The sequence below is a fragment of the Nycticebus coucang genome, chromosome 19 (genome assembly GCF_027406575.1).
Source record: "Nycticebus coucang isolate mNycCou1 chromosome 19, mNycCou1.pri, whole genome shotgun sequence".
Lineage (NCBI taxonomy): Eukaryota > Metazoa > Chordata > Mammalia > Primates > Lorisidae > Nycticebus > Nycticebus coucang.
In genome coordinates this window covers 64,574,606-64,598,042 of record NC_069798.1, presented here as the reverse complement: position 1 = coordinate 64,598,042, position 23,437 = coordinate 64,574,606, and the positions used below count along the sequence as shown (strand labels likewise).

General features: G+C 38.2%; 1 protein-coding gene across 6 annotated transcripts in view; it reads right to left on the bottom strand.

Annotated features, from left to right (window-relative positions):
* Positions 1 to 961: 961 nt before the first annotated feature.
* Positions 962 to 23,437, bottom strand: part of SOCS6 (suppressor of cytokine signaling 6) — a 30,909-nt gene continuing 8,433 nt past the window's right edge. For 3 of the 6 annotated variants that reach the window (XM_053571643.1, XM_053571649.1, XM_053571648.1), the window contains one exon: positions 962 to 6,604. In XM_053571643.1, the coding sequence (XP_053427618.1) occupies positions 4,872 to 6,479 (1,608 nt within the window). In that variant the 5' untranslated portion in view covers positions 6,480 to 6,604 and the 3' untranslated portion in view covers positions 962 to 4,871. Of the gene's footprint in view, positions 6,605 to 7,177; positions 11,691 to 23,437 lie in introns of those variants that run through there. The other 3 variants (XM_053571646.1, XM_053571645.1, XM_053571644.1) reach the window with 2 other exon arrangements.

The window sequence follows — 23,437 nt, the reverse complement described above, 5'->3', positions numbered from 1 at the left end:
CTCAAACCCAGTGGTTGTATCTTGGAGTTCATGAGTGATCTCCTACTAAGACTGAATTATTAATGGGATAAACCAATACTTGCACTCCGTCAAATCTGCCACCTGTGTAAAGAAACGCGTGACCTGGAAGCCGAGGACCACATGGAACTGTGAAGTCACTCCAGGTGAAAGTCTGAGGAAAATTCTAGGATTTGGGTGGGGAGGGTTTCTAGGGTTTGGCCCAAGCACCAAAGGGTTTTCAATCCATGAGCCAGACAATCCATGAAAAAAAGAGAAAGAAAAACAAAAGCAAATTTTGTTAAAAAGACAGTTCAGAAGTTAGCTTCAACACTGGAACTTGAAAGACAAAAAAAGTAAAAATAATGAATTTCAAATTTAGCTAAATATCTGAAAGAAAAAAGAAAAAAAAAAACACCAAATTATACACTGAAGGCCAAAACAGCAGGTAAGAAAAAGCTGAATTCAACTGAAATAAAGTTAATCTATATTTGATCCAGAAAGTTGAAAGCCTAGGAAGAAAAGTAAAACCTATAAAGAAAAAAAAAAAGAAAGAAAGAAAAGGATAGGAAAAAAAATTTTGAATTTTGAATTTAAAGGTGGGAGTAGAAGGTAGGGAGTAAAAGCAAGTGGCTGTGGTAAGCACAGTGGTAACTCCTGGAAGTCCTCAGTTTGGGTTTCAGCCAATTATCTGCCACCCCAGCAGCTTTTCACTCCTTTCCGAGAGGTGTCTGTCTGTGGGAACACTCCTTCCCACCCACACCCTTTAGTATATTAGCACCACTGGCTGACTCCTAATTTGTTTGACCAATTTTCCATTAGTGACATGATTCTACTTTTCTCTTTTTACTAAAATTTACTGGCTCCCGCCCTCTAGTCTCTGCCCATTCATGGGACCTCTAGAAATTTTCTAGGTAAACTCATACTAATTAAAATCAGGGTATTAAATAGACTACAAGACAGATCTTGTGAACGAAATTTTTATTTACACACTGTATCTAGAAGCAGATACATAAATTCTTAAACAATTTCCAAAAATGTGCAAGAAGTTACTATAATTTGTTTACAAACCAAAACACATATTAAAATCAATGGACTTTGGATAATTCATTCTGTGGTGTTCTCAGTACAAATGATAACACACCTGATTCGAAACATACAGAAAAAGTGTAAACTACAGCAATCTGAATTGCAAGTATTAATTTCATGGCACTCCAACAACTATGAAATTTCTTTAACCCAACATGTATACTTATTACAAAATTCTATAAGAATTTGTCATTATCTCTGGATGTACAGTTTGGATCACTTTTCAGAAATAGCAAGTACACATTTTGCCATGTATTATGATTAATAGAAAGGGTGTTTATAAAAAACCTTCTTTAAAAAAGTATTATAACAAACCCAATTTGTGATTACTAGCGTACCAACACTTTTAGAATTTTAAAGTAATTTATGGAACTGGTTATTGTTCCTTATTAGAGTATTCAACGAAACTATTGCTGGTAGTGTGATTTCATTTTCAAAATAAGACTTCACATTTGATGAAAAGCAATTAGATTTAAATAGAATATATTATTTTGAATTGTTCATAAAGCAACAGCTCTCATACACGATGTGAAATGTAAAGAAATTAAAATTGGCATTTCTGAAAGCATTGTTTACAAAGGTATTCACACTTGTAGTAATGGCAGAGATGCTGCATAAACTTCTGTCAGATTTTAGTAACTTTTATCCTGTTTAAATAATACTGGCTCAGAAATCACAACATATACTTTATTTCCTAGATGCCAATGATTTCGTCTTTTGGCACATGACTTTTTTCAACAACAAGATGGTTGCCCTGTGTAGCTGGTTTCCTTAAAAACTATTTTTAGCTCTTTGATCATTTCCTGTGATATATTTTGACCTTCTAAGTTTTCAGATTATTGCACCGAGAACAGTTTCCCTTAGACAGAAAAAGGATGAGATATTTTTCAAGTACTTTCTATAGCATTCTCATGATTTATAAAAACCCATAATAGTGTCCTAGTAAGCCTAAAAATAGTCTCTGTCCTCAATCATGTTTTATGATGAAATATTTGATTAAAAAAATTCTGATTCACTTACTATGGCAAATGGATGCAACTTTCCTGTTTTCTTTTTCTTGCCTTGAGCAAATTTTTAGAAGCACATATTTAAAAATGATTCACAGGTTGTCTGTATCACCTGTTACCTTTCACTAGGATCCAAATATTTACCCAAATTGTATCTAGAACAAACTACAGGATGAAGTTCTCTTTCTTTTTGCCCTGTCTCCACTTTTAACCAGCCTGTTTCAGTAGCATATAAAGCCAATCTTTCACATTATGTTGTGCTACTCTGCCAAATGGATATCTTTCTACACAAAAGAAGAGAATTTTGCAATACACACACCTTTTAGCTTATAAATTTATTGGCAATTGTAATTCAGATTTTGGCAAATATTTTGATTTTTATTGTTAACACTATCAAAATCTAACAATTTTAAGTTGGATAAGAATAGGGCATATTACTTAAAAGTATTATATATTATGAATATATAAAAGCACATCAAACATTGGCTTTCTGAATTAGAACAGTATCAAGACTTGCCCTCCTTAAAACATAAAATACAATTTTTAAAACATTCAGATGAAAATTAGAATAATCTTGACACCAAAAGGGTAGGTCTTAAACATAGAGCATCAAGAGAAAATGCGGGGAACAGGTTGTGTCCACATAAGACAGGTTCAGGGCAGTCCAAAGACCTCTGTGCACTCTGATCTCAAAGAGAGGATGCATAAGTGCTCCTGGAGATACGGAGAACCCATTTCGACGTTTATCATTAATACACAGTGACTCTGAGACAAAACCTGCCATCTAATATAGATGCACAGAGACTTTTAACTCACCCTAGATATATTTTAAGTTGTTTAAAAATAAATAGTTTTGCAAAAAAATAGTTTAAAAGTCTTGCATTTGATAACAAGCTTACAACTCTGTAATAGTTCTTAACCCAAATAGCTTATAGTGAATAATTATATTATTACAGTATATTCCCCATGCCATCTTATTAGGTGAAAACAAATCAGACAATCAAAGAGGAGTCTTTGTAACAAGGTACAATCAACCTTCTATCAAAATTAAGTACCTTTCCCCTTTAAATCAAAATATCCTAACACCATGATATCATGGCACTGTGCCTTTTCTTGGTAATATCTCAGTTCTGACCCTATAAGACAAATAGAGGAAAAAGTGAGACACAGGTATGTGTGAATGACAAAGCCAGTAAATCTGACCTAAGACCTCAGCCCTAGTGTTTTAAGTAGAAGAGACAAGAAAACTCTAAATGACAAAGGAAGAAACATCTCAAATGACATGGTCCAACTTGGAAACATGTTCCTTTAAGCTGTATAGCTGGAAACATCTTCTGGACAAGGTAATTCCCAAATACTACAAACACTGGAGAACTGTAAAATGAATAAACCCTACACATTTCAAAATAACTAAAAATTATTGGGCATAACATCCTTCCCCACTCCAAGTGACTCAGAGAGATAAAATAGTGATACCAAATTACTTAAAGACTAGCTAAATTTAAAAAAAATAAAATAAAAAATCTATTTGTAAATGGCAGTATATACAGGTAGGCATAAGACTTCCATATACCTGATATGGTTTTAATAGTTTTTCTCACGCTGTGAGAAAAACTGCTCCACGATCTCCACAGTGTTGTAACTAAAGTCTTTGAAGATTATTTTAAGTGAGGGGAAGGAGTGGCCAAATCCATCACACTGAATAGCACACTACATAAAAATATAAATCTAACTTTAAAACAATGTTTCCTTTCTAACCAAATCAATTTAAAACTTTATATAAGCTTCAATGTTGCAAGAGAGAATCTAGTCCATTTATGAAAATTAGATGTATAATCAAGTTCACCCAAGGAAATGTTGGCTGAGCTAAAGAAATCACAGATAAAACACTTTATCAAAGGAAAGTGTAAAGAAACACAGACAAAAAAAATGCTATCACAGGAAACTATGATCTAATATCTCTTTAATAATAGTTCTAGTTCCATAGGTTTTTATATATGTTATGCCAATTTGTACCCGAGTTTAATGACAGAAAAGGCAACAATTTCTAAACTGGTGGTATACATTTCTTTACAATTTTTTAAATGTAAGGCCATTTATTAAAATAGACAAACCGCAAGATGAAAATGAAGGCAAAAAAAAAATTCAACTTTTGACAACCAAAATGATGAGCACAACCTTCGCAATAATTTAGAAAAGAGCATTGTCAAAGATATGTGGCAGATCTGCATTCTATTACCCAAGATTACATCAATTCATAATTCTAAATAAGTCTTTTTAAAGTATGAAATTAAAAAATCATTTTCAGTGTATATGTAAATTCTGTCTTATCACATAGGTATGTTTATTCAACACTATCTTTTGAAAACGGGTCATTTAAAAAGACATAGCAATTTTCATTTTAAATTTCATTGAACTTTACTTAGGGTTGAATACACATGAAATGTGCTTTCAATGCATAAAAATCACAGTGGATAGCAGCAAAGGATTGGGGTGGGGATAAGGAGAATTTCATAATTCACATTGTGATTCTGCACATTGATGAAAAGATAATTCACACTTCTAAAACCTCAAGACTTCCCTTTTTAAAGAACCAAAATAAACCCAAAACACCTTGCAGACACTTCCCCGCCCCTAAACAAATTAATGATTCTTCTAACACATAAAACTGAAATAGTTATGGCAGCAAAAGATTCTGATGGCAATGAAAGTTTGTAAACTGTATTTCAATCTCTTTTTTCTTATTCCCAAAGTGCAAGATGCAGGGCTCTCAATCTTTCAGTAGTGCTTCTCCTGTAAATAATCCTTCATTTTGTTTGGCAAAGGCAGTTTCTGAATTAAGTCTATCCTGGTATACTGACGTATAACGAAACGACACAGGTACTGCAAAGAACGCACCTGCATGAACCGGGACACGGGGTTGGTCAGTCTGACAGGGTAAGTGGCAGATCCAGGCAGCCGGGACCTTGAATAACAAAAAGCTCCATTTTCAGAGTCCCTGATTGAATGCTCAATTAGGTCAACTATAGATGTATGTCCTTCCACGTCGGGCTGTTCATAAAAGCTAAACCTACCATTTGAGTGCTCGATTCTAGTGTGAAGCGTTTTACCATGGGAGCGAAAACTCAGGCTTAAAAGGTAACGGTCATCGGAACTGTCCCGAACGAGGAAAGAGCCGTCGGGCACGTTGGCGAGCTTCCCCTCGGCCTCCCAGCGGGTGATGGGGCCCCAGTACCATCCCTGCTTCGCCAGTTTCTTCAGCTCCTCCGTAAGGCTCGTCACCACCATGGGACCGCTACTTTGCACCGAGTCGTAAACTCTGGCGACCCCGGGAGCAGAGTTAGGGTCGAAATTCAAATGACAGCGCACGCTTTCAGCCACGTGGACTTCCGAGCCGGCGAGTCCACCGAAGTTCCTTTGGAATGGACTATTCTGCATTGGAGGTAGCAATGGTGAGAGCGGAGGGACGTCGTCGTGCCCCGCTGGGGGGCTCTGCAGCACCACGCCCGTGGTGCCGATCAGCAGGCCGCTCACGGGCCGGTCTGCGAACATCTCCGGGGCCACCACCAGGTCCGGGTCTACCTGATTCTCGTCCTCGGGGAAGGGGCGGCCTGCCCCCGGCGCGGGCACCGCGGAGACCTCCATGGGAGAAGATGTGTCCAGACAATAGCTGCGCGACCCTTCCAGAGGATACATCCCCTCGTCTAAAGGCACGGTGTACTGAATGTAGTCCTGAGGCATGAGTCCGATAACGACAGGCACATGTTCGTCCAGGTGTAGGTGCAGGTCCTCGTTGGGCGAGGCCGGACCCTTGAGCGCGTTGGGCTGCTCCTGGCCCGCGGCGTCCGCCTGGAGGTCGCGGAAGTCCTTCCGGACGCCGTTCAGCGCGGGGCTGGGGCTGGAGGAGTGCACCAGGGCCTTGACCCGCACCTCCATCTTGATGCACGTCTCCTCCGAGGTGGTGGGCCGCAGCGGCCACGGCGTGGGGCTGTAGTGGTGGCTGCGCAGCGAGGTGGACCGGATGGGCCTCTGCGCGCGCACGTCCTTGAAGACCAGGGGCGCCGAGGAGGAGGAGAAGGTGTCCTCGTCGGCGGAGCTCCCGGACGGCGCGCCGCCCTTACCCTTGGGCTTCTGTTTCGCCGAAAGCCGCCTTTTCAATGTACCCATCAGGCTTTCGCTTTTGGACCTGGCTTTGCCGCCTTTCTCGTCTTCGCTGTTGATGTCACAGCTGGCCATATCTTTACCATAGCAGCTACCAAACAGGGAGTCATCTTTCCCGAAGTCACCGGCTAGGGATGCTTGTTGTACTACCATGAAATCAGTTTCTTCTTTACTTTTATTCAAGTTAAAAGATTTCCGGAAAGTTTTAAGACTAATTTTCTTCATTATGACTAGTTACCTAACCCAAGGGGATCAACCTCTCTCTGCAATATTATCCCCAAACATCTGGAGAGGCTGCGACGCTGCATCTATGTATTTTTCCAGCTTCATTTAACCTTTGGAGCCATTTTCTAAAAAGGGAAAAAAAAAAAGTCATATTAAAAAATATTTCCAGAAAAGTTTTATTTTACTCAATTTTAATCCTTTAGCTTCTAAACAATAACACCTGAGACTTTTAAGGAGGTCAGCTCTGCTGGCATGAGGACTTCTTTCTGCTTCCCCCAGCAGAGCAGGTCACTGCCCACTGCACAATGAGAATCCAGCAACTATTCGATAATGTCTAAAGAACAAGCCCTAATCTACCTTCCTCTCTTTTTGCACCTTGCTTTTTATACTACATAATCCTCAGCGTCTGAGCTGCTGTTCATGTCCTGCCCAGGTGCACTCTGTCCAGACCTACAGGTCCTCAGCACCAGCTGACTGCTCCCTGCTGGGCCCACTCCCAGCCTGTGTCCCAGCCAAAGCCCCCGTAAAGGCGGCACTCCGTGGGGATGGGAGAACAACCCTAGTCAAATCCTTCACAGCTTAGACATATTCCAAAATACTTGAACATCTGTAAAGATAAATTAGAAGAACAACATAATCTGTGATAAATTGTCAAAAAATGTCTACTAGGGACTTCCTTGAGAACAGAGCTCACTCACCGTCACACTCCCAGGGCTGAGCACAGAGGACGGAGAAGACAAATGCTTACAGGATGAACAACTGCCAGTGTATTTCCAGAAGTTTTTTTTCTGCATTTTTTTCCCCATGGCAAATTTTTACTTCTGTATCCAGAAATACAGCTTCTAAACTTTTTTTGGTACATTGTTGTTCCATCATCAGAATGCTACAATTTTGAGTCTCTAAGCAGGGTTGTCCAAACTTTGCTTTTTCCTGCCCCACACAGGAAAGAATAAGAGTTGTCTTGGGCCACACAATAAACACAGAAACACTAACAAAAACTGATTAATAAAAGAAAAGGTCCATGCATACTTTTCAAGCTATCATCACATAGAAGCAAAACAGTCTTCAAATAATCTGTATACAGGCCACGGGCCACAGGTTGAACACCCGTTTTACCTGAATAGCTTAAAATACATTCCATCACTGAAGCTTCTGCAAAACTTGTACTGAGTCCCAAACAGAGAGTCCTTGAGGTGACTGAGCATGCCTCAGTGAGTTCAAAGCCTACTTAGCCACTTGCTGTGGGACTTTCCCCAAGTGTCACAGATAAACAAAACAGTCCTTAGTAATCTGCATCTGGCCACGGGCCATAGGTTGGACACCCCTGCAAGACTTTCTGAAAGGCATTTATTTCATAGGAAAAGGTCTTGGCTCTCTAGTCATACTAAATGATCACTGTAATACTGTTTACAAAGACATTCTGTTTCAACTGTGCATGTTTTATTTCCTCTGTGGCCCTGTTCTGCCTTTCTTAGGACCACCAGAGTATAATGCCATAACAAGACCATTAGCTTGAACTGAAAATACCAATAAAACTGAGAGCATGATTTTGACCTCCAGACCCAGCAGTTCAGCACCAGTTTTCTAATGGAAGACCCAGCTTAAATTCTGAGCATGTTCATTGACTCACTTCACACTAGTTACTAAGGCCCCACTATGTGACCAGCCCTGTACAATGACAGGCAGATTAATAAATTTATGGTCTCCTAATCCAGCAGGCGAGACAGGCACATAGGAATGGATAAACTGTAATATAAACCCCTTCATAACATAACAGTAACACAAGGTGGGAGTTGAAAGAAAGGAGAAATATTCCACAAATGTCTACGCTTGGGGATTGTGTAGATGGAATCAGCATGAGCTCATTCTTACTGAAAAGCACTCATATCACACAACCCAGCACAGTAGAAGATCAGCAATATCATGTCCACAAAAGAAGCAACTGTAAAAAGCCCACTGTTGTGTCCTGTTTTGAACATGTTGTAAAAAATAAAACGCGCGACCCTAGTTGCTTTGAAATATTGAATTGGGTTGTGTCTTAGATGAACTCACTAAGTACCATGTTTTCCACTCAAGCCTGATGGGTAACTGCCTGGATAGCAGAGTCAGCAATTGGTTCTGAGGGATTAGGTATTCACATTTAAATTAATCCTACCATCCCATCCACACCCCAGAAAACAAAGAGACCGGCAACCACATTAAAACTATGTGGCAATTTACCTACTTGAAAATGATTCCTTGTTCAACTACCAATCCATATTTACAAACTATTTATCAATACTAATATTAAAGAAACAAAATTCAATCCTAGACATTAGAAACTATAAAAAAGTTCTATTAGGCCATATGGACTTTTTTTGCTCCCTTTCATTTTCTAGGCAAAGATTACTCTAAAATTTTTAAGAGTATCTGTTTTTCTGTTTGCACACTCAAAAATATATGCCATCTTTTTATAGAGTTACCATCTGTCTCATGCCTAAGTGAATGTTCTGAATTAGTTTTACTGTTCTTTAATTGTAAAATTTTAAGTTTACACATACACTTAAAAATGAATATAAAGGTTCAAAAGAAAAAGTTTTATACATTTAAAAAAACACTTTATCTGTATGAGAAGATGTCTTCAAATAATTTCAACTTTTTTTTTTTATTAACATCAAAACATTTTTATTTTTTGCTCTTCTAGGGATTCCATACAACAGTATCACATGTAGTAAAAGCACAATGGGGCATATTAAAACATAGCCAAATCTATTTTTCAACCTCTTTTTTATTTGTATTTTTTTTGCAGTTTTTTGGCCAGGACCAAGTTTGAACCCAGCACCTCTGGTATATGGGGCCAACGCCCTACTCCTTAAACCACAGGGGCTGCCCTTTCAACCTCTTTTTTAAGAAATGACTTGAGGTAGTCATGTCTTCAGTCATCATAACATGCAATGAAGAAATAAAACAACAAAACAACGACTTAAAACTCAACAAAAAAATAGCTTCATTATCCCCATTTTACAAATGAGGAAACCGAGTCTCAGGGACAGCAGAGACAGAATTTGCACCTAACTGCAAAGCTCACATTCTTCCCCAATAACAAATTGGTCTGTCATTTTTCTTTTTTTAATTTTTGAGACAGTCTCACTTTGTCACCCCGGTAGAGTACCATGGCATCATAGCTCACAGTACCCTCAGACTTTTGGGGCTCAAGGGACCCTCTTGCCTCAGTCTCCCAAGTAGCTGGGACTACAGGCACCCGCCACAATGCCTGGCTATTTTTAACAGAGGAGGTCTCACTCTAGCTCTAACTTGTAAGCTCAGGGGATCAGCCCGCCTCGGCCTCCCAGTGTGCTGGGATTACAGGTGTGAGCCACCACTCTGGGTTGGTCTGTCATTCTATTGTTTAAATAAAGTAGTTCTCAAAACTTTCTGGTCTCGAGAACTCTTTAGCTCTTAAAAATTATTAATGATCACAAACAGCTGTTTATATGGGGTAGAGCTACTGAATTTTACCCTACCAGAACATAAAACCAAGAAAATGTTAAAATGTTTAACTATTAATTCATTTCAAAATGAAAATATACTCTTTACATGTTAACATAAATAACATTTTCATGAAAAACAACTATTTTCCCAAACAATAAAAATCAGTAAAAGAAGTAGCACCACTTTACATTAGAAAAGACAGATGGACTCTCATATCTGCTTCTGCGCCTGAATCTGTTACAACACAGTAGCCCCCACCCCCCCATCCGCAGGGGATACAGCCCAAGACCCCTAGTAGACCCCGACCAGAGACAGCAATGAACTCCATGTATAGTACACTATGGTCTTCCCCATATTTACATATCTATGATAAAATTCAATTTATAAATTAGGCACAGAAAGAGATTAACAACTATAACTAATAATAAAAAGGAACAATTATTACAACACACTATAGTAAAAATTATGCAAATACAGTTTCTCGCTCTCTCTCACAATATGGTTCTCGTCTGTTTTCAGACCATGGCTGACAGCAGGTAACTGGAACTGCAGACTGGGGGACTCCTGCATGTTGTTTTAGTTAAAGTCTAAGAAGAAAATTCAGCCTCCTACGAATATATATGTGCGTAGTTTTAAAAAAGAACATATTTTATTTAGTTAAGTTTTCTGTATAATTACGGATATTTTTCTTTGACACTACACCAAAACTCAATGAGTGATAGCTTCTTAGAAGTTAAATTGCATTAGCAGAGTTTGGTGATGCATAGCTACAATGCCAGCTATTTGCAAGGCTGAGGCAGGATGATCACTTGAGGCCAGGAGTTCGAGACTAGCCTGGGCAACACCGCAAGGCCCCATCTCAAAAAAGAAAAATAAAAGTTAAACTGCACTGTGAAATCTGAAACCCTATCAAGAATATATATTTTTTTAATTCTGTAACACTGAAATCCACTGGTTTGTCTTGCATTTTGAAGGAATTTCTTAGGCATGCATTATTTCTTTACATCATGTATTCATTACATCATTGTACATCATCATAAAAGCATGTTTGTGAATTTCATTAGAAAAGTATTTTAAGTATTGAGAAGCAGTTAAACTAATAATGGTGGAGACAAGTTTTCCATAAGTGTAATTTTTACCTAAAACCTTGAATTTTGTCACTGGCAACAATACTATCGATTGTTTTAATTCAAGTCGTAGGCTCATTTTGATCACTCACGAGAAAATATCTACTTAAAATCCAAGATGAATAATCACAGCACGTCTGTTAATAGCTCTTTTACGTTAAAGTGGTATTTCACAAAGAAAGTAGCCAGATAACTGGCAGCCAGCAATTCACACAACAGCCACAAGCACTTCTGGAGATACACAGGAACACAGAATGGCTATATTAATACCTGACAAAACAGACCTTAAGACAAGTATTACCAGAGGCAAAAGGGATACTTCAAAATTATAAGATGGTCAATGCATAAGAAAGACACGGTAGTTAACGCGTGCACGCTTAACAACAAAACCCCAGAATACATAAAGCAAAAGCTGATAGGACTGAAAGGAGAAATAGGCAATTCAGTAATATTTGAAGATTTCCATAAGCTAATTCCAATAATTGCCAAAACCAGTAGAGAGAAAACAGCAAGGATATGTAAGATGTAAATGTTATCAACTAACTTGACCTCAGGAACAAGGCTTCATTTTGCAGAATAGACCAAAACAAATCTCATTAAATTTTCAAAGACTGACATTACACAAAATACGTTCTCTGACCACAATGGAACTAGATTAATGTATCAACAACAGAAATAAATCTGTAAAAACACTGAATATTTAGAAATTAAACAAAACACTTTTAAATAACTCATAGGCAAAAGACTAAAAATCATAGCTGAAGTTAAAAAACATTTTGAACAAAATGAAAACTAAACATACACAAATTAATAAGCTGCAGCTAAAGTAGCGTTTAGAAGAAAATGTGTAGCTTTAAATGCCTATATTGAAAAGGTCTCAAATCAATAACCTAAGCTTTCACCTTTAAGAACTAACTAAATCCAATGCAAGCAGAATAAAATAATGTTAAAGTGGAGATCAAGAAAATATAAAACAGAAAAAAAACAATTTAAAAAATGAAACCAAAAGTTGGTTCTTTGAAAAGACAAAGGGAAAAATCTTTTTTTTTTTTTTTTGTAGAGACAGAGTCTCACTTTATGGCCCTCGGTAGAGTGCCGTGGCCTCACACAGCTCACAGCAACCTCCAACTCCTGGGCTTAAACGATTCTCTTGCCTCAGCCTCCCGAGTAGCTGGGACTACAGGCGCCCGCCACAACGCCCGGCTATTTTTTGGTTGCAGTTAGGCCGGGGCCGGGTTTGAACCCGTCACCCTCAGTATATGAGGCCGGCGCCTTACCAACTGAGCCACAGGCGCTGCCCCAAGGGAAAAATCTTTAGGCTAGACTGACAAAGAAAATGGGAAAGAGTGAGAAGTTCAGGACCCAAAGATGAAAAGATTATTCCAAGGCGAGAAACGAAAGGAAAACCAAGTCCTAGGTCTGTGTGGTCAGTGTCACCTACATTCCACCTGGGTGCAGCTGGGGCGCAATCCCTGACCAGGAAAGAATCCCACACGTGGGCTACGGCGGATGGGGTTATATTGTCAGGGGGCTGAGACTGGTACATTCTTTATTTCCTGGGTGGGACATGCACTCGATTCTTCCTGGGTGGATCCATCCTATCAAAAAGGACATAAATTAACAAAATCAGCAGTGAAACCCCTCTGGAAATTTTAAAAATTACATAGGACTATTATTAACTTTTGACCAAGAAATTAGAAAACTTAAGAGGAAACTGAAAAATTCCTAGAAAGGCATAAATTATCCAACCTGACTCAAAAAATAATAGAGACTATAAATAGGCCTATAGCAAGAAACTGAAGTGATTAATTAAAAACCTTACCATAAAGAAAAGGCCAGGTTCAGGTGGCTTCACTGGTGAATTCTACCAAATAGCTGAAGAAGAGTTAAAACAAATCTTTCAGAAACGAAATCTTTCAGGTAATAAAGAAGGAAGGAATACTTTGCAAGTCATTCTGTAAGGCCAGGATTACCCTCACACCAAAGTCAGACACAGCACAAGAAAACTATCAGTAAGTATCTATTACGTTCAACGATGCAAAAGTCCTTAAAATATCAGCAAACTGAATTCAGCAACATAGAAAAGGAAAGCAAAATATGTCCGGGGTGTTTTAACATCAATAACCAACTCACGGACAACATACTATGGGGGGCATGATCAACTTAATAGTTGCAGAAGAGCACTAGACAAAGACATCGCCCGTTGCTAATGATAAAAACTTTCAACAACCCAGAAATAGAAGGAAACTTCCTCAGACTGATTAAAAGGCAACCACAAAAAACCTATAGCTAACATCGTACTTAACGGTGAGGGCTGAATGCTCTGCCTAAAGATTGGAAAGACAAGAACTCTCGCTCTCACTGTCTCTACTCAACATTGTGCTGAAGGTCTGAGCCAGTGGAACAAGGAAAAACAAATACAAATAGAAAGAAAGAAATGAAACTGTGTTTATTCACACCTGACACAATTTTATATGTAGAGAATCCTAAAGAATTCACAAAAGAAAAGCCTACAAGCCTACGAAAGTCGAGCTACAAGAAAACTACCAGCAAACCAACCAAAAGTGAATTAAGAAAACAATTCCATTTACAAAGAATAAGATTACTCAGAAATAAATTTAACAAATGAAGTATAAGATTTGTATAATCAGAACTACAGAACATTGCTAAGAGGAAAGCAAAGATGATAAATAATTAGAGATTACATGTTTATCATTCAGAAGACTCAATGTTATTAATACAGCTATTCTCATCATATTCCCCATCAAAACAAACCCTGTCAAAAGCTCAGCTGGCTCTTTTGTGTTGACAAGTCATTCCTAAAATGTATATGAAAATGCAATTTTGAAAAAAAACAAAGTTATACAACTGGATTTCAAAGTGTTTGTAAAGCTTTAGTAATCAAAACAGTGTGTGCCTGACACACAGACTGCCATTTACATCAGTGGAACAGAATAAGGGGTCTAGAAATAAACCCTGGCATTCATTGTCAATTCTTTTTCAAGAAAAGTGCCAAGACAAATTAATGAGAAAAGACAGCCTTCTCAATAAATGGTGCTAGGACAACTGGACAGCTAAAAACAAAAAACTGGTTAAACCCTTACCTCACACTATATATAACAATTAAGTCAAAATGGATCTAAATATAAACCTAAACATAAGAGCCAAAAATATAAAACTTCGAAGAGAAATTCTTTGTGACACTAATTTGAACAAACAGTTCTTAGTCACAATAACAAAAGTAATAATACAATAGATAAAAGAAAAACACTTGATAAGTCAGACTTCATTTAAAAATGCTTGTGTCAAAATAAAACATTAAGAGAAAGACAAGCCACAATCTAGAAGAAACCATATGCATGTCTAACTGACAAAGAGTTTGTACCAAGAACAAACATATCAAGAACTTTTACAACTGAATAAAACAACCCAATTTTAGAAGGAAGGAAAAACTTGCATAGATCTTCTACCAAAGACAGACAAATGGCTAATAAACATATGAAAAGGTTCTTAATATCTTACTCATTCAAAATGTAAATGAAAACCACAAAAAGATACCACTCCCCACCCACTAAACAGACAAGACCAAGGCAAGGCAACATTTCAAAACTGGAAACCTCACACACGTATCTCTGACGGGAAACCAAAGTGGGCTGGCTTTTAAACAGAATTTTTCTTTTTTGAGGGAAAGTGATGATTAAAATGCATGGCCAAGTATAGAGAACAGAAAACATTACGGTAGCGCAGATACATTTCAGACCCCCAGAAATCACCTCAGCACATACAGACCATTTTGTTTCTCTCTCTCACTTTTTAAAAATAGCTGCATGGTACTTATATTGTGAATTTTTATCCTTTTTGTAGTTCCTAAGGAACAGAAGTTTCTCATTTTATTTTAGTCAAATTTATCAGTTTTCCGTTATTATTTGCCCCTTCTATTGGGTCTTAAGAAATTGTTCAGACACTGAAATTCTATGTTTTCCTGTATTTCCTACGGGAAATGCTTTTCAAGTTAAATCTCTACACTAATCTAGTACTGACTTATGTGTGAGGAAAAGATTAATTTACATTTTTGCATATGAATAACTACTGGTTCAACATTCATAGAAAAATATTTACCTATTAAGAATCAAAGAAATACAAATTAAAATAGTAATGGTAGGCCAGGTGCAGTGGCCCACACCTGTAATCCCAGCACCTAGAATCTGGAAAACCAAGGTGGGTGGATTACCTGAGCTCAAAAAGTTCCAGACCAGTGTGAGCAAGAGTGAGACCCCATCTCTAAAAACAGCCCAGTGTTACGGCAGGCAGTACCAGCTACTGAGGAAGCTGAAGCAAAAGAATCGCTTGAGCCCAAGAGTGTGAGGTTACTGTGAGCTGTGACGCCACAGCGCTCTACTGAGGGTGACAGAGTGATCCTTGTCTCAAAAAAATGATAAATAAAATAATAATGGTATTTTTCATCATTTGGCAATATTCAACTCTAAAAAATAACCATATTCTTTGACCCAGTAATACTGCTTTTATAAATGTTAAAGAAATTTTTATGACCAAAGCATAAAAATGTTCTCTGCATCATTATTCATGATAAAAAATAAATTTAAATTTAAAAACATCGGAAACATGTTAATTTCCTACGGTATGAGAACAGTAAAAAAATCCTGGCACATTTACACAATGGAACTTCAGAGAACCACTAAAGTTGATACTTACACAGAGTTATAAATAACGTAGGGGAAAGTTCATATTGTTCATTTGTTAAGTGCAAAAACACAGGAAACAAAATTATATGTGAAGTGTGGCCACACGTATGTAGAAATAAGGGGAAAACTGGACCAGAAAGAAGCAGGACAGGGCTGTTAAGTGGATGGCAGAATTCTCAGCAAATCTTATGTTCAATACTTTATTTTCTAAATATTCTATAATGAACATGGTACTGTCTTCATAGGAATAAAGTCCATGAGCTTATGTTCTTTTTAAAAATTTTAATTATTATGAGTACATAATAGTTGTATATATTTACAGGGTACATGTGATGTTTTTCATACAGGTACACAATGTGAATTAATCAGGATCAGGGCCCGGGGGACCCACCACCTCAGCCACTGATCCTCTCTGTGTCAGGACACATGCCACACGAGTGAAAACCTGTGAGATTTGTCTTCCTGTGTTTGACTGAGTTCACTTCACATGTTCTCCAGCTCCATCCAAGTTGTTGCTAATGACAGGATTTAATTCTTTTTATGGCTATATAATATTCCATTGTGTATGTTTCACAATTTATCCATTCATCTGTTTTATCTGTTCTTTATTTTTTTAAGGAATGGCTGAATGAATCTATCAATTTAATGCAAAATGTAGGACTTTTTCTTGGTTTTCAATTATACCATGACTGTCAAGCAAAAATCAATCAACAAGACTACTGTTTTTTTCTTTTTGCTTCAGCAGAACATATAGTTTCCCCCCTCCTCACCCTACCCAGAGTAACTTTTTACAAATCTGACATAAAAATTTTCGCCTTAGGTTATAGACAGGTGTTCAGGGACTGTCCTTAAATATTGAGCCTAAACGACAAGAGTGATAAACCTATTAGATTTTCAAATGACATTCTTCTTCCTTTACTCAGGTTATATTCTACAATTAATCATTGTAATCAATTCCCTCCCTCTGCTCTCCCTCTAAAAACTCTCTTGGCAAAACTAAAACATGGGTTAAACATGACTCTGTCTACATCCCACCTACCCTGTACAGCTAGATTTGCTTGGAGAAAAAAGGAGAACCACTCTGATAAGTTTGTCTCACTTTCTACTGATGACCGTGAACCTCACGTGGATCCTTGATGACGCCTGGTATCAAGCTACATTCTCCTTGTTGGGTTCGTGTCTACCTCTTCCCCTGCCAACCATTTCACACCCTCCCTCTTCTTTCCTCCCACCTGTGACACTCACTCCCCCATTTCCCATCTCAGGTGACAGCCCAGCTTCCTGTGTCACTGAAAAAAGAAAGAACATCAGGGGACTTCAGACACCACCACCACGCGTACCACTTACCAACACTGCTCCCTGCCTCCTCTGGCCTGTACCCTGTAAAGACACCTCACCTTCCACTTGTGCACCTCGTCTCCTGACACACTCCCCTCTCTACTGCTTCATTCCTGAAAATGTAAACAGAACTGTCTTGACACCACTTTCCCCACCAGCTATGGTCTCATCTAATTCCCCCTGCAGTAAAACACCCCAGGAGAATCGTGTATATCTATGCTTACAGTTGTGTATATCTATGAGAATCGCGTACATCTATGCTTACAGTTGTATCTATGAGAATCGCGTATATCTATGCTTACAGTTGTATCTGTGAGAATCGCGTACATCTATGCTTACAGTTGTGTATATCTATGAGAATTGCGTACATCTATGAGAATCGCGTACATCTATGCTTACAGTTGTGTATATCTATGAGAATCGCGTACATCTATGCTTACAGTTGTATCTATGAGAATCGCGTACATCTATGCTTACAGTTGTGTATATCTATGAGAATCGCGTATATCTATGCTTACAGTTGTATCTATGAGAATCGCGTATATCTATGCTTACAGTTGTATCTGTGAGAATCGCGTACATCTATGCTTACAGTTGTGTATATCTATGAGAATTGCGTACATCTATGAGAATCGCGTACATCTATGCTTACAGTTGTGTATATCTATGAGAATCGCGTACATCTATGCTTACAGTTGTATCTATGAGAATCGCGTACATCTATGCTTACAGTTGTGTATATCTATGAGAATCGCGTACATCTATGCTTACAGTTGTGTATATCTATGAGAATCGCGTACATCTATGCTTACAGTTGTGTATATCTATGAGAATTGCGTACATCTATGCTGACTTTCTCTTATGCCCACACCAAAGCCTTCTCCACAACCACCACACAGAAGCTGCTCTTGTCAAAGTCACCAATGGTGACCACATTGCAAACGCAGCATCAATTCTCAGTCTTTACCTTAGAGGCTTTATGTCACATACCTGACCACTCCTTTTCCCTGATGTAATACCACCTCTCTTAAATACCACACTCTCATATTCCTTTGCTAGCTTCCCTCCACCTCCTGATGGTGGAGCAAACCAGCAGTTGGGCTTTGGTCACCTCTTCGCCATCTCTACTCATACTAATTTCATTCAATCTCACGGCAACAAATAGCACCTATGCGCCCTCCACTCCCAAATTTCCATCTGTCTTCATTTACAGACTAGTTATATTCAACCCCTTGATGCTGCCACTTCCACTGTCTTGATAACTGAGACTTCACATGTACAAAACTAAACTCTGGAACATTCTCACCTACCCAGAAATCTTGCAGGCTTTCCCATTTCCATTCATGGCAACTCCATTCTTCCAACTACTCAGATAAAACATTCAGAACCATTCTTGGCTCCTTTCTCCCATACCTCACTTACAGTATGTCATGAAATCCCAATCTCAGCTACCTTGAAAACATACAGAGAATCCAAACACTTTTTACCACTACACGGGTCCAGACTACGGCCCTCTCTCACCTGCTTTACTCAACAGCCTCCTAATTAGCTTCCTTGCTCTCTCCTTTGACCCTCCCTCCCCACAGTCTATTCTCAACATGGCCCTGGTTCCCAGGAAAACGGGACAGTCACTGTCACTCTGGCTACTGCGATTACCCTGAGTAATAAGGTCCTTTATCTCTGACCCAGCCATCGCATGTCTTCTGCCAGTATCCAAGAAACTGTTAGACTATAAGTAGGGTAAAATCTCAGACCCTCCACAGATCTTGACAGCTACACACAAATACAAATATATGAAACACAATAAATTTCTTTGACTTCTTCCAAAGCCTCAAGATTATATATAGTAAGCTCAACTTCTACTTTAAAAAGCAGTATGAATATCTGCATAACTACAAAGGTGGATAAAAAAATTTAAATACAATCAAGTTAAGAAAAAATAAAGATTGAATAACTTAAGAATGAGTTGATATTTATAGTAAAAGTTCTAATAAATTCTCAAGTGATTCATTCCCTTTTGTGGGCTACTGAACAAAATATGGGGTCGCACTAGCCTGTATTTGGTGACACCAAGTGGATCTCCATATAAAATAAGAGGGTTGATCTCTACATCTTATTTAGTTCTAAAATTATCTGGTTCAATGAAATATAAACGTGCAGAGAAACGCTTTGATGTTTAACCTGCAAAGAACAACTTTTAGATGAACATTTCTAAGCATCCTTCACTATAACTGTGTTCACTGCATTCGTATTAAACTGAATATGAAATATTCAATTATGGCAACTTTTTCTTAACTTGATTGTATTTGCATGTTTTTTATCCACCTTCACAGCCAGGCAGATATTCGTCATCTAAAAATGTTAATAGGGCTGGTTTATAAGAATTGGTTAATGAATGAGTGTTCAATTCTCCTTAATTTTTTTTTTTTTTTTTTTTGCAGGATTTGGCTGGGGCTGGGTTTGAACCCACCACCTCTGGCATATGGGGCCTGGGCCCTACTCCTTTGAGCCACAGGCACCGCCCTCTCCTTAATTTTTTTATTCAGATGTTAACAGTTTGGATTTTAAAAGTAATACGCCCATATATATCAGTTCACCATTATCTTTGTGTATGTGTGTATGGAGTTATCCCTCAGTATCCACAGACGACTGGTTGCAGGACCTTCTGCTGCTGCTAACAAACCCCAAAGACCTGAATCTCTTATATAAAATGGCACAGCGTCTGCACAGAACCTATGCGCACCTTCCTGTATACTTTAAATCATTTCTACATTACTTATAAACCCTAATACAATATAAATGCTATGTCAATACAGTACAACTTCCATAGTTGACCGCCTCCCCACACTGACCACCTCCTTAAGTAGATCCAGTTTTCACAGACTGAACATGCAGGTGTAATTATCAGTACAAAGGCCTAGTGTCTTATGTTGACCACCTCTGTATTTTGACCAGTTTGGTACAGTCCCAGGGGGTGGTCAACTTACAGAGGTTCTATTATAATTATTATATGATATTGTTTTTTAAAGCTGTATTATTCTTATTGTTGCATTTTTTTGTTGTTTGTTTCTTTTCTGAATATTTTCAATCCAGGATTGGTTGAATCTGTGGACGCAGAACCCACAGATATGGAAGGGCCAATTGTACATATTAAATTCCGTTTTTTTTTTGTTTTGTTTTGTTTTGTTTTAGTCTTACTATGTTGCCCTCAGTAGAGTGCCGTGGTGTCATAGCTCACAGCAACCTCAAACTCTTGGGCCTAAGCGATTTTCTTGCCTCAGCCTCCCAAGTAGTTGGGACTACAGGCGCCTGCCACAAGGCCTGGCTATTTTTGGTTACAGTTGTCATTGTTGTTTTGCAGGCCCAGGCTGAGCTTGAACCCGCCAGCTTCAGGGTATGTGGCCAGCGTCCCACTCACTGAGCTATGGGCGCCGACCCTATATATTAAATCTCTAATACATAGATTTTTTTTTACACCTGTCTAGGTACTTAACCAATTTATTTACCAATAACTATAGCACAAGAAATAGTCTATGTCCCCCGTTCCTGACACAGAGCTCCTAAACCCTTGGAATTTCCTGATAAAAGTATTTTTTGTTATTCAGAACAAGCCCCTTTCAAGGACTCCAGACTTTATGCAAATGCCAGGATTTAGGGTGGGGCTCCTATCTCTGGATAGGGAAAGTCACCAGACAGACTTGGAAATTAAGAGTATGGGAATTCACAGGCTCATCCCCTAACCTGGAGAGGGCGGGGAGGGTTAGAGATTGAGCTCCAGAGAAACTCTTTAACAACCAGACTGAGGAGCTTCTGAACAGGAGGGCTAGAGGGCGCTCCCCACCAAGAGGGCAAGGAAGCTCTACATCACCCCCCTCTCTCCCCTGTGCACCCTCCATGTGGCTGTCCCTGAGCTGTTATCCTTCATCATAATAAACCAGTAAACGTAAGTAAAGTGTTTTCTTGAGACCTGAGCTGTTCTAGCGAATTATCTGAGGAAGAGGTCATGGCAGCCTGATTGACAGCCAGTCTGTGGGAAGTGTGAGTGGCCCAGGACTTGCCACCAGCATCTGAAGTGGAGACACTCTTACGGGCCTGCGCTCTCTAACTCCTGGGGGTCTACGCTAACTCCAGGTAGTGTCAGAACTGAAATGAACTGCTGGAGACACACCTGTCAGCTTAGAGAATGGCTGTTGTTGTTGGAAATAAATCGCAAGGAGTGAGTCAGCCTCTTATCTTCACTCTACCTGGCCACGTCGTCTATAAAACAAGTATTACACATTCCAACAAACGGATAGTTTTCTACCTTAAGTCGGTGGAGACTTGAGCAGACTGACGCATTCTCACACTGCACACGAAGCGCCCCAACTTACCAAGATCCCTCATGACCTCCACACCCTTGCCCTACTGGCTAAAGGTGTAACTACAGTTGTCAGTTTAAAAGTGTCTATTATAATACCTTCTGGCTTAAAGGAAATACTGTAATACTTTCTGATATAATGCATCCTGACCTCTAGGATGAGAAATGTAAAATACTGTTTTAGATGCAGTTATCTTAATACAATTCACCTGTATATAATCGTAGCTGACAATTACACATTAAAACCCAAAATTTAACATTTTAATAAATGCCATGTCAACAGAATTATTTTAGTTAAAAATAAAGCAAATATCCTAAAAAAGAAACTCACTACTTTCATTGTCTATGAAAAAATATAACCTCATTAATTAAACCAAGTTTAATTAAGATCTGACGAACTAGTAGGGTCCAAAGATGATCTCTGTGTGTGTTTGCTATTTTCGTTCTTGGTCAGGAGTATTGTAATAAATAGAGCTTTGATGAAATTCCTTCATCATTTTTCATTCTTTCAAGATTTAAAGCAATTCGTTTACATATAAAAACTGTGAATGTATTGAACTAAAGCAAAACGTTTTAACTTCTGACAGGCAACATGCATGTAAAAATAATTGAAAAGTAACACAATTCTTTTGACTGCTGAGAGCCTTTAGATCTTAACCCAAAAAGGTTACACTCAAGAACCAATCTGTCAATTATTCAAACAGTTTTGTATAGAATGTATAAGATTTTTTCATTATTTGAATTGAATATGAACTTTCAGTTAAAATAATCTTTTCCTCATTTTCTAAGGCATACCCAAATTAAAAATGGAGTTTTAGAATAGCACACTTGGGATACAAAAAGTAATCCACATAGGATTTATTATTAAATACATATTAAAAGCCAATATAAACTTTATTCATTTATCATTACAGCTAAAGGGGATATCTTAAAAAGCAATAATTATTCAAATTAATAATATGTCCTTAAAAAAATAATATAAAAATATTCCAAGATGGAAAAGATTACTTACATTATAAAATGATAATCTGATTGTCAAAAGTAATCACCTATAGGTTTCCAAAGATGAGATCTCCTGATGCTTCTAAAATTGCCCAATTTAAAATAATTCATGCTTTCTTACATGTTAAAAAAAAAAAAAGATAAAATAATTCATGTTACTTACTACAGATCAACAGTCACTTCATGAATTAAGAGCACTAGCTGAAAACACATTACCTGTATTTAAAGAAATATCAGTATGGCTTCCCTCCAAAACAAAGACTGTGATATTCATCAGTGCTAGCAAACAAACAAAAAACGGTTTAGAAAGGAAGAAAATAAATGGTAGATGAGCTCCTGATTAGGCATACACTCCTTCTCTTCCATTATCCAAAAAAAAAAAAACGCAGGAACAATGAAAATTAGAAAACAAATTAAAGCACATGGTAATAGTGCTAACTGGTTTAGACAAACTGGAAGAAACTAACATCTAAGAGTAGCCAAAGGGAAGACAACAAAAAACTAGCCTGAGAAAAGGAATCACAAATCTGACACAAGAGTCAGGTGGAGGGAGAGGAGTGGGGGAGGAGGGAGGAGGGAGAGGAGGAGGGAGGAGGAGGGGAACGAAGAGGACAGGAAACACCAAAAACAAAAACTCGCATAAACAAAGTTAAAAATTCAATGAAAAACCGTCACAAAAGAACAACAAACAAAAAACCCCGACAGGAAAAGTTGAGAGAAAAAGTAAGAGAACAGATCAATCCAGGAGCTTCTGATGGGGGGTAGTGAAGATAGAAAATGAAAGGGGAAAAATTAAAACAATATTTTAAAAATTTTCCTAGAACAGAAGAGCACGAGTTTGCAGAATGAAAGGATGAATACATACAAAAAGGAAAAGGACAGTAATGAGGCTAACCCTGCTGAAATTTTAGTGTTTAGGAGATAACACAAAGGTCTCAAAAACTTCTAGAAAAGAGAAAG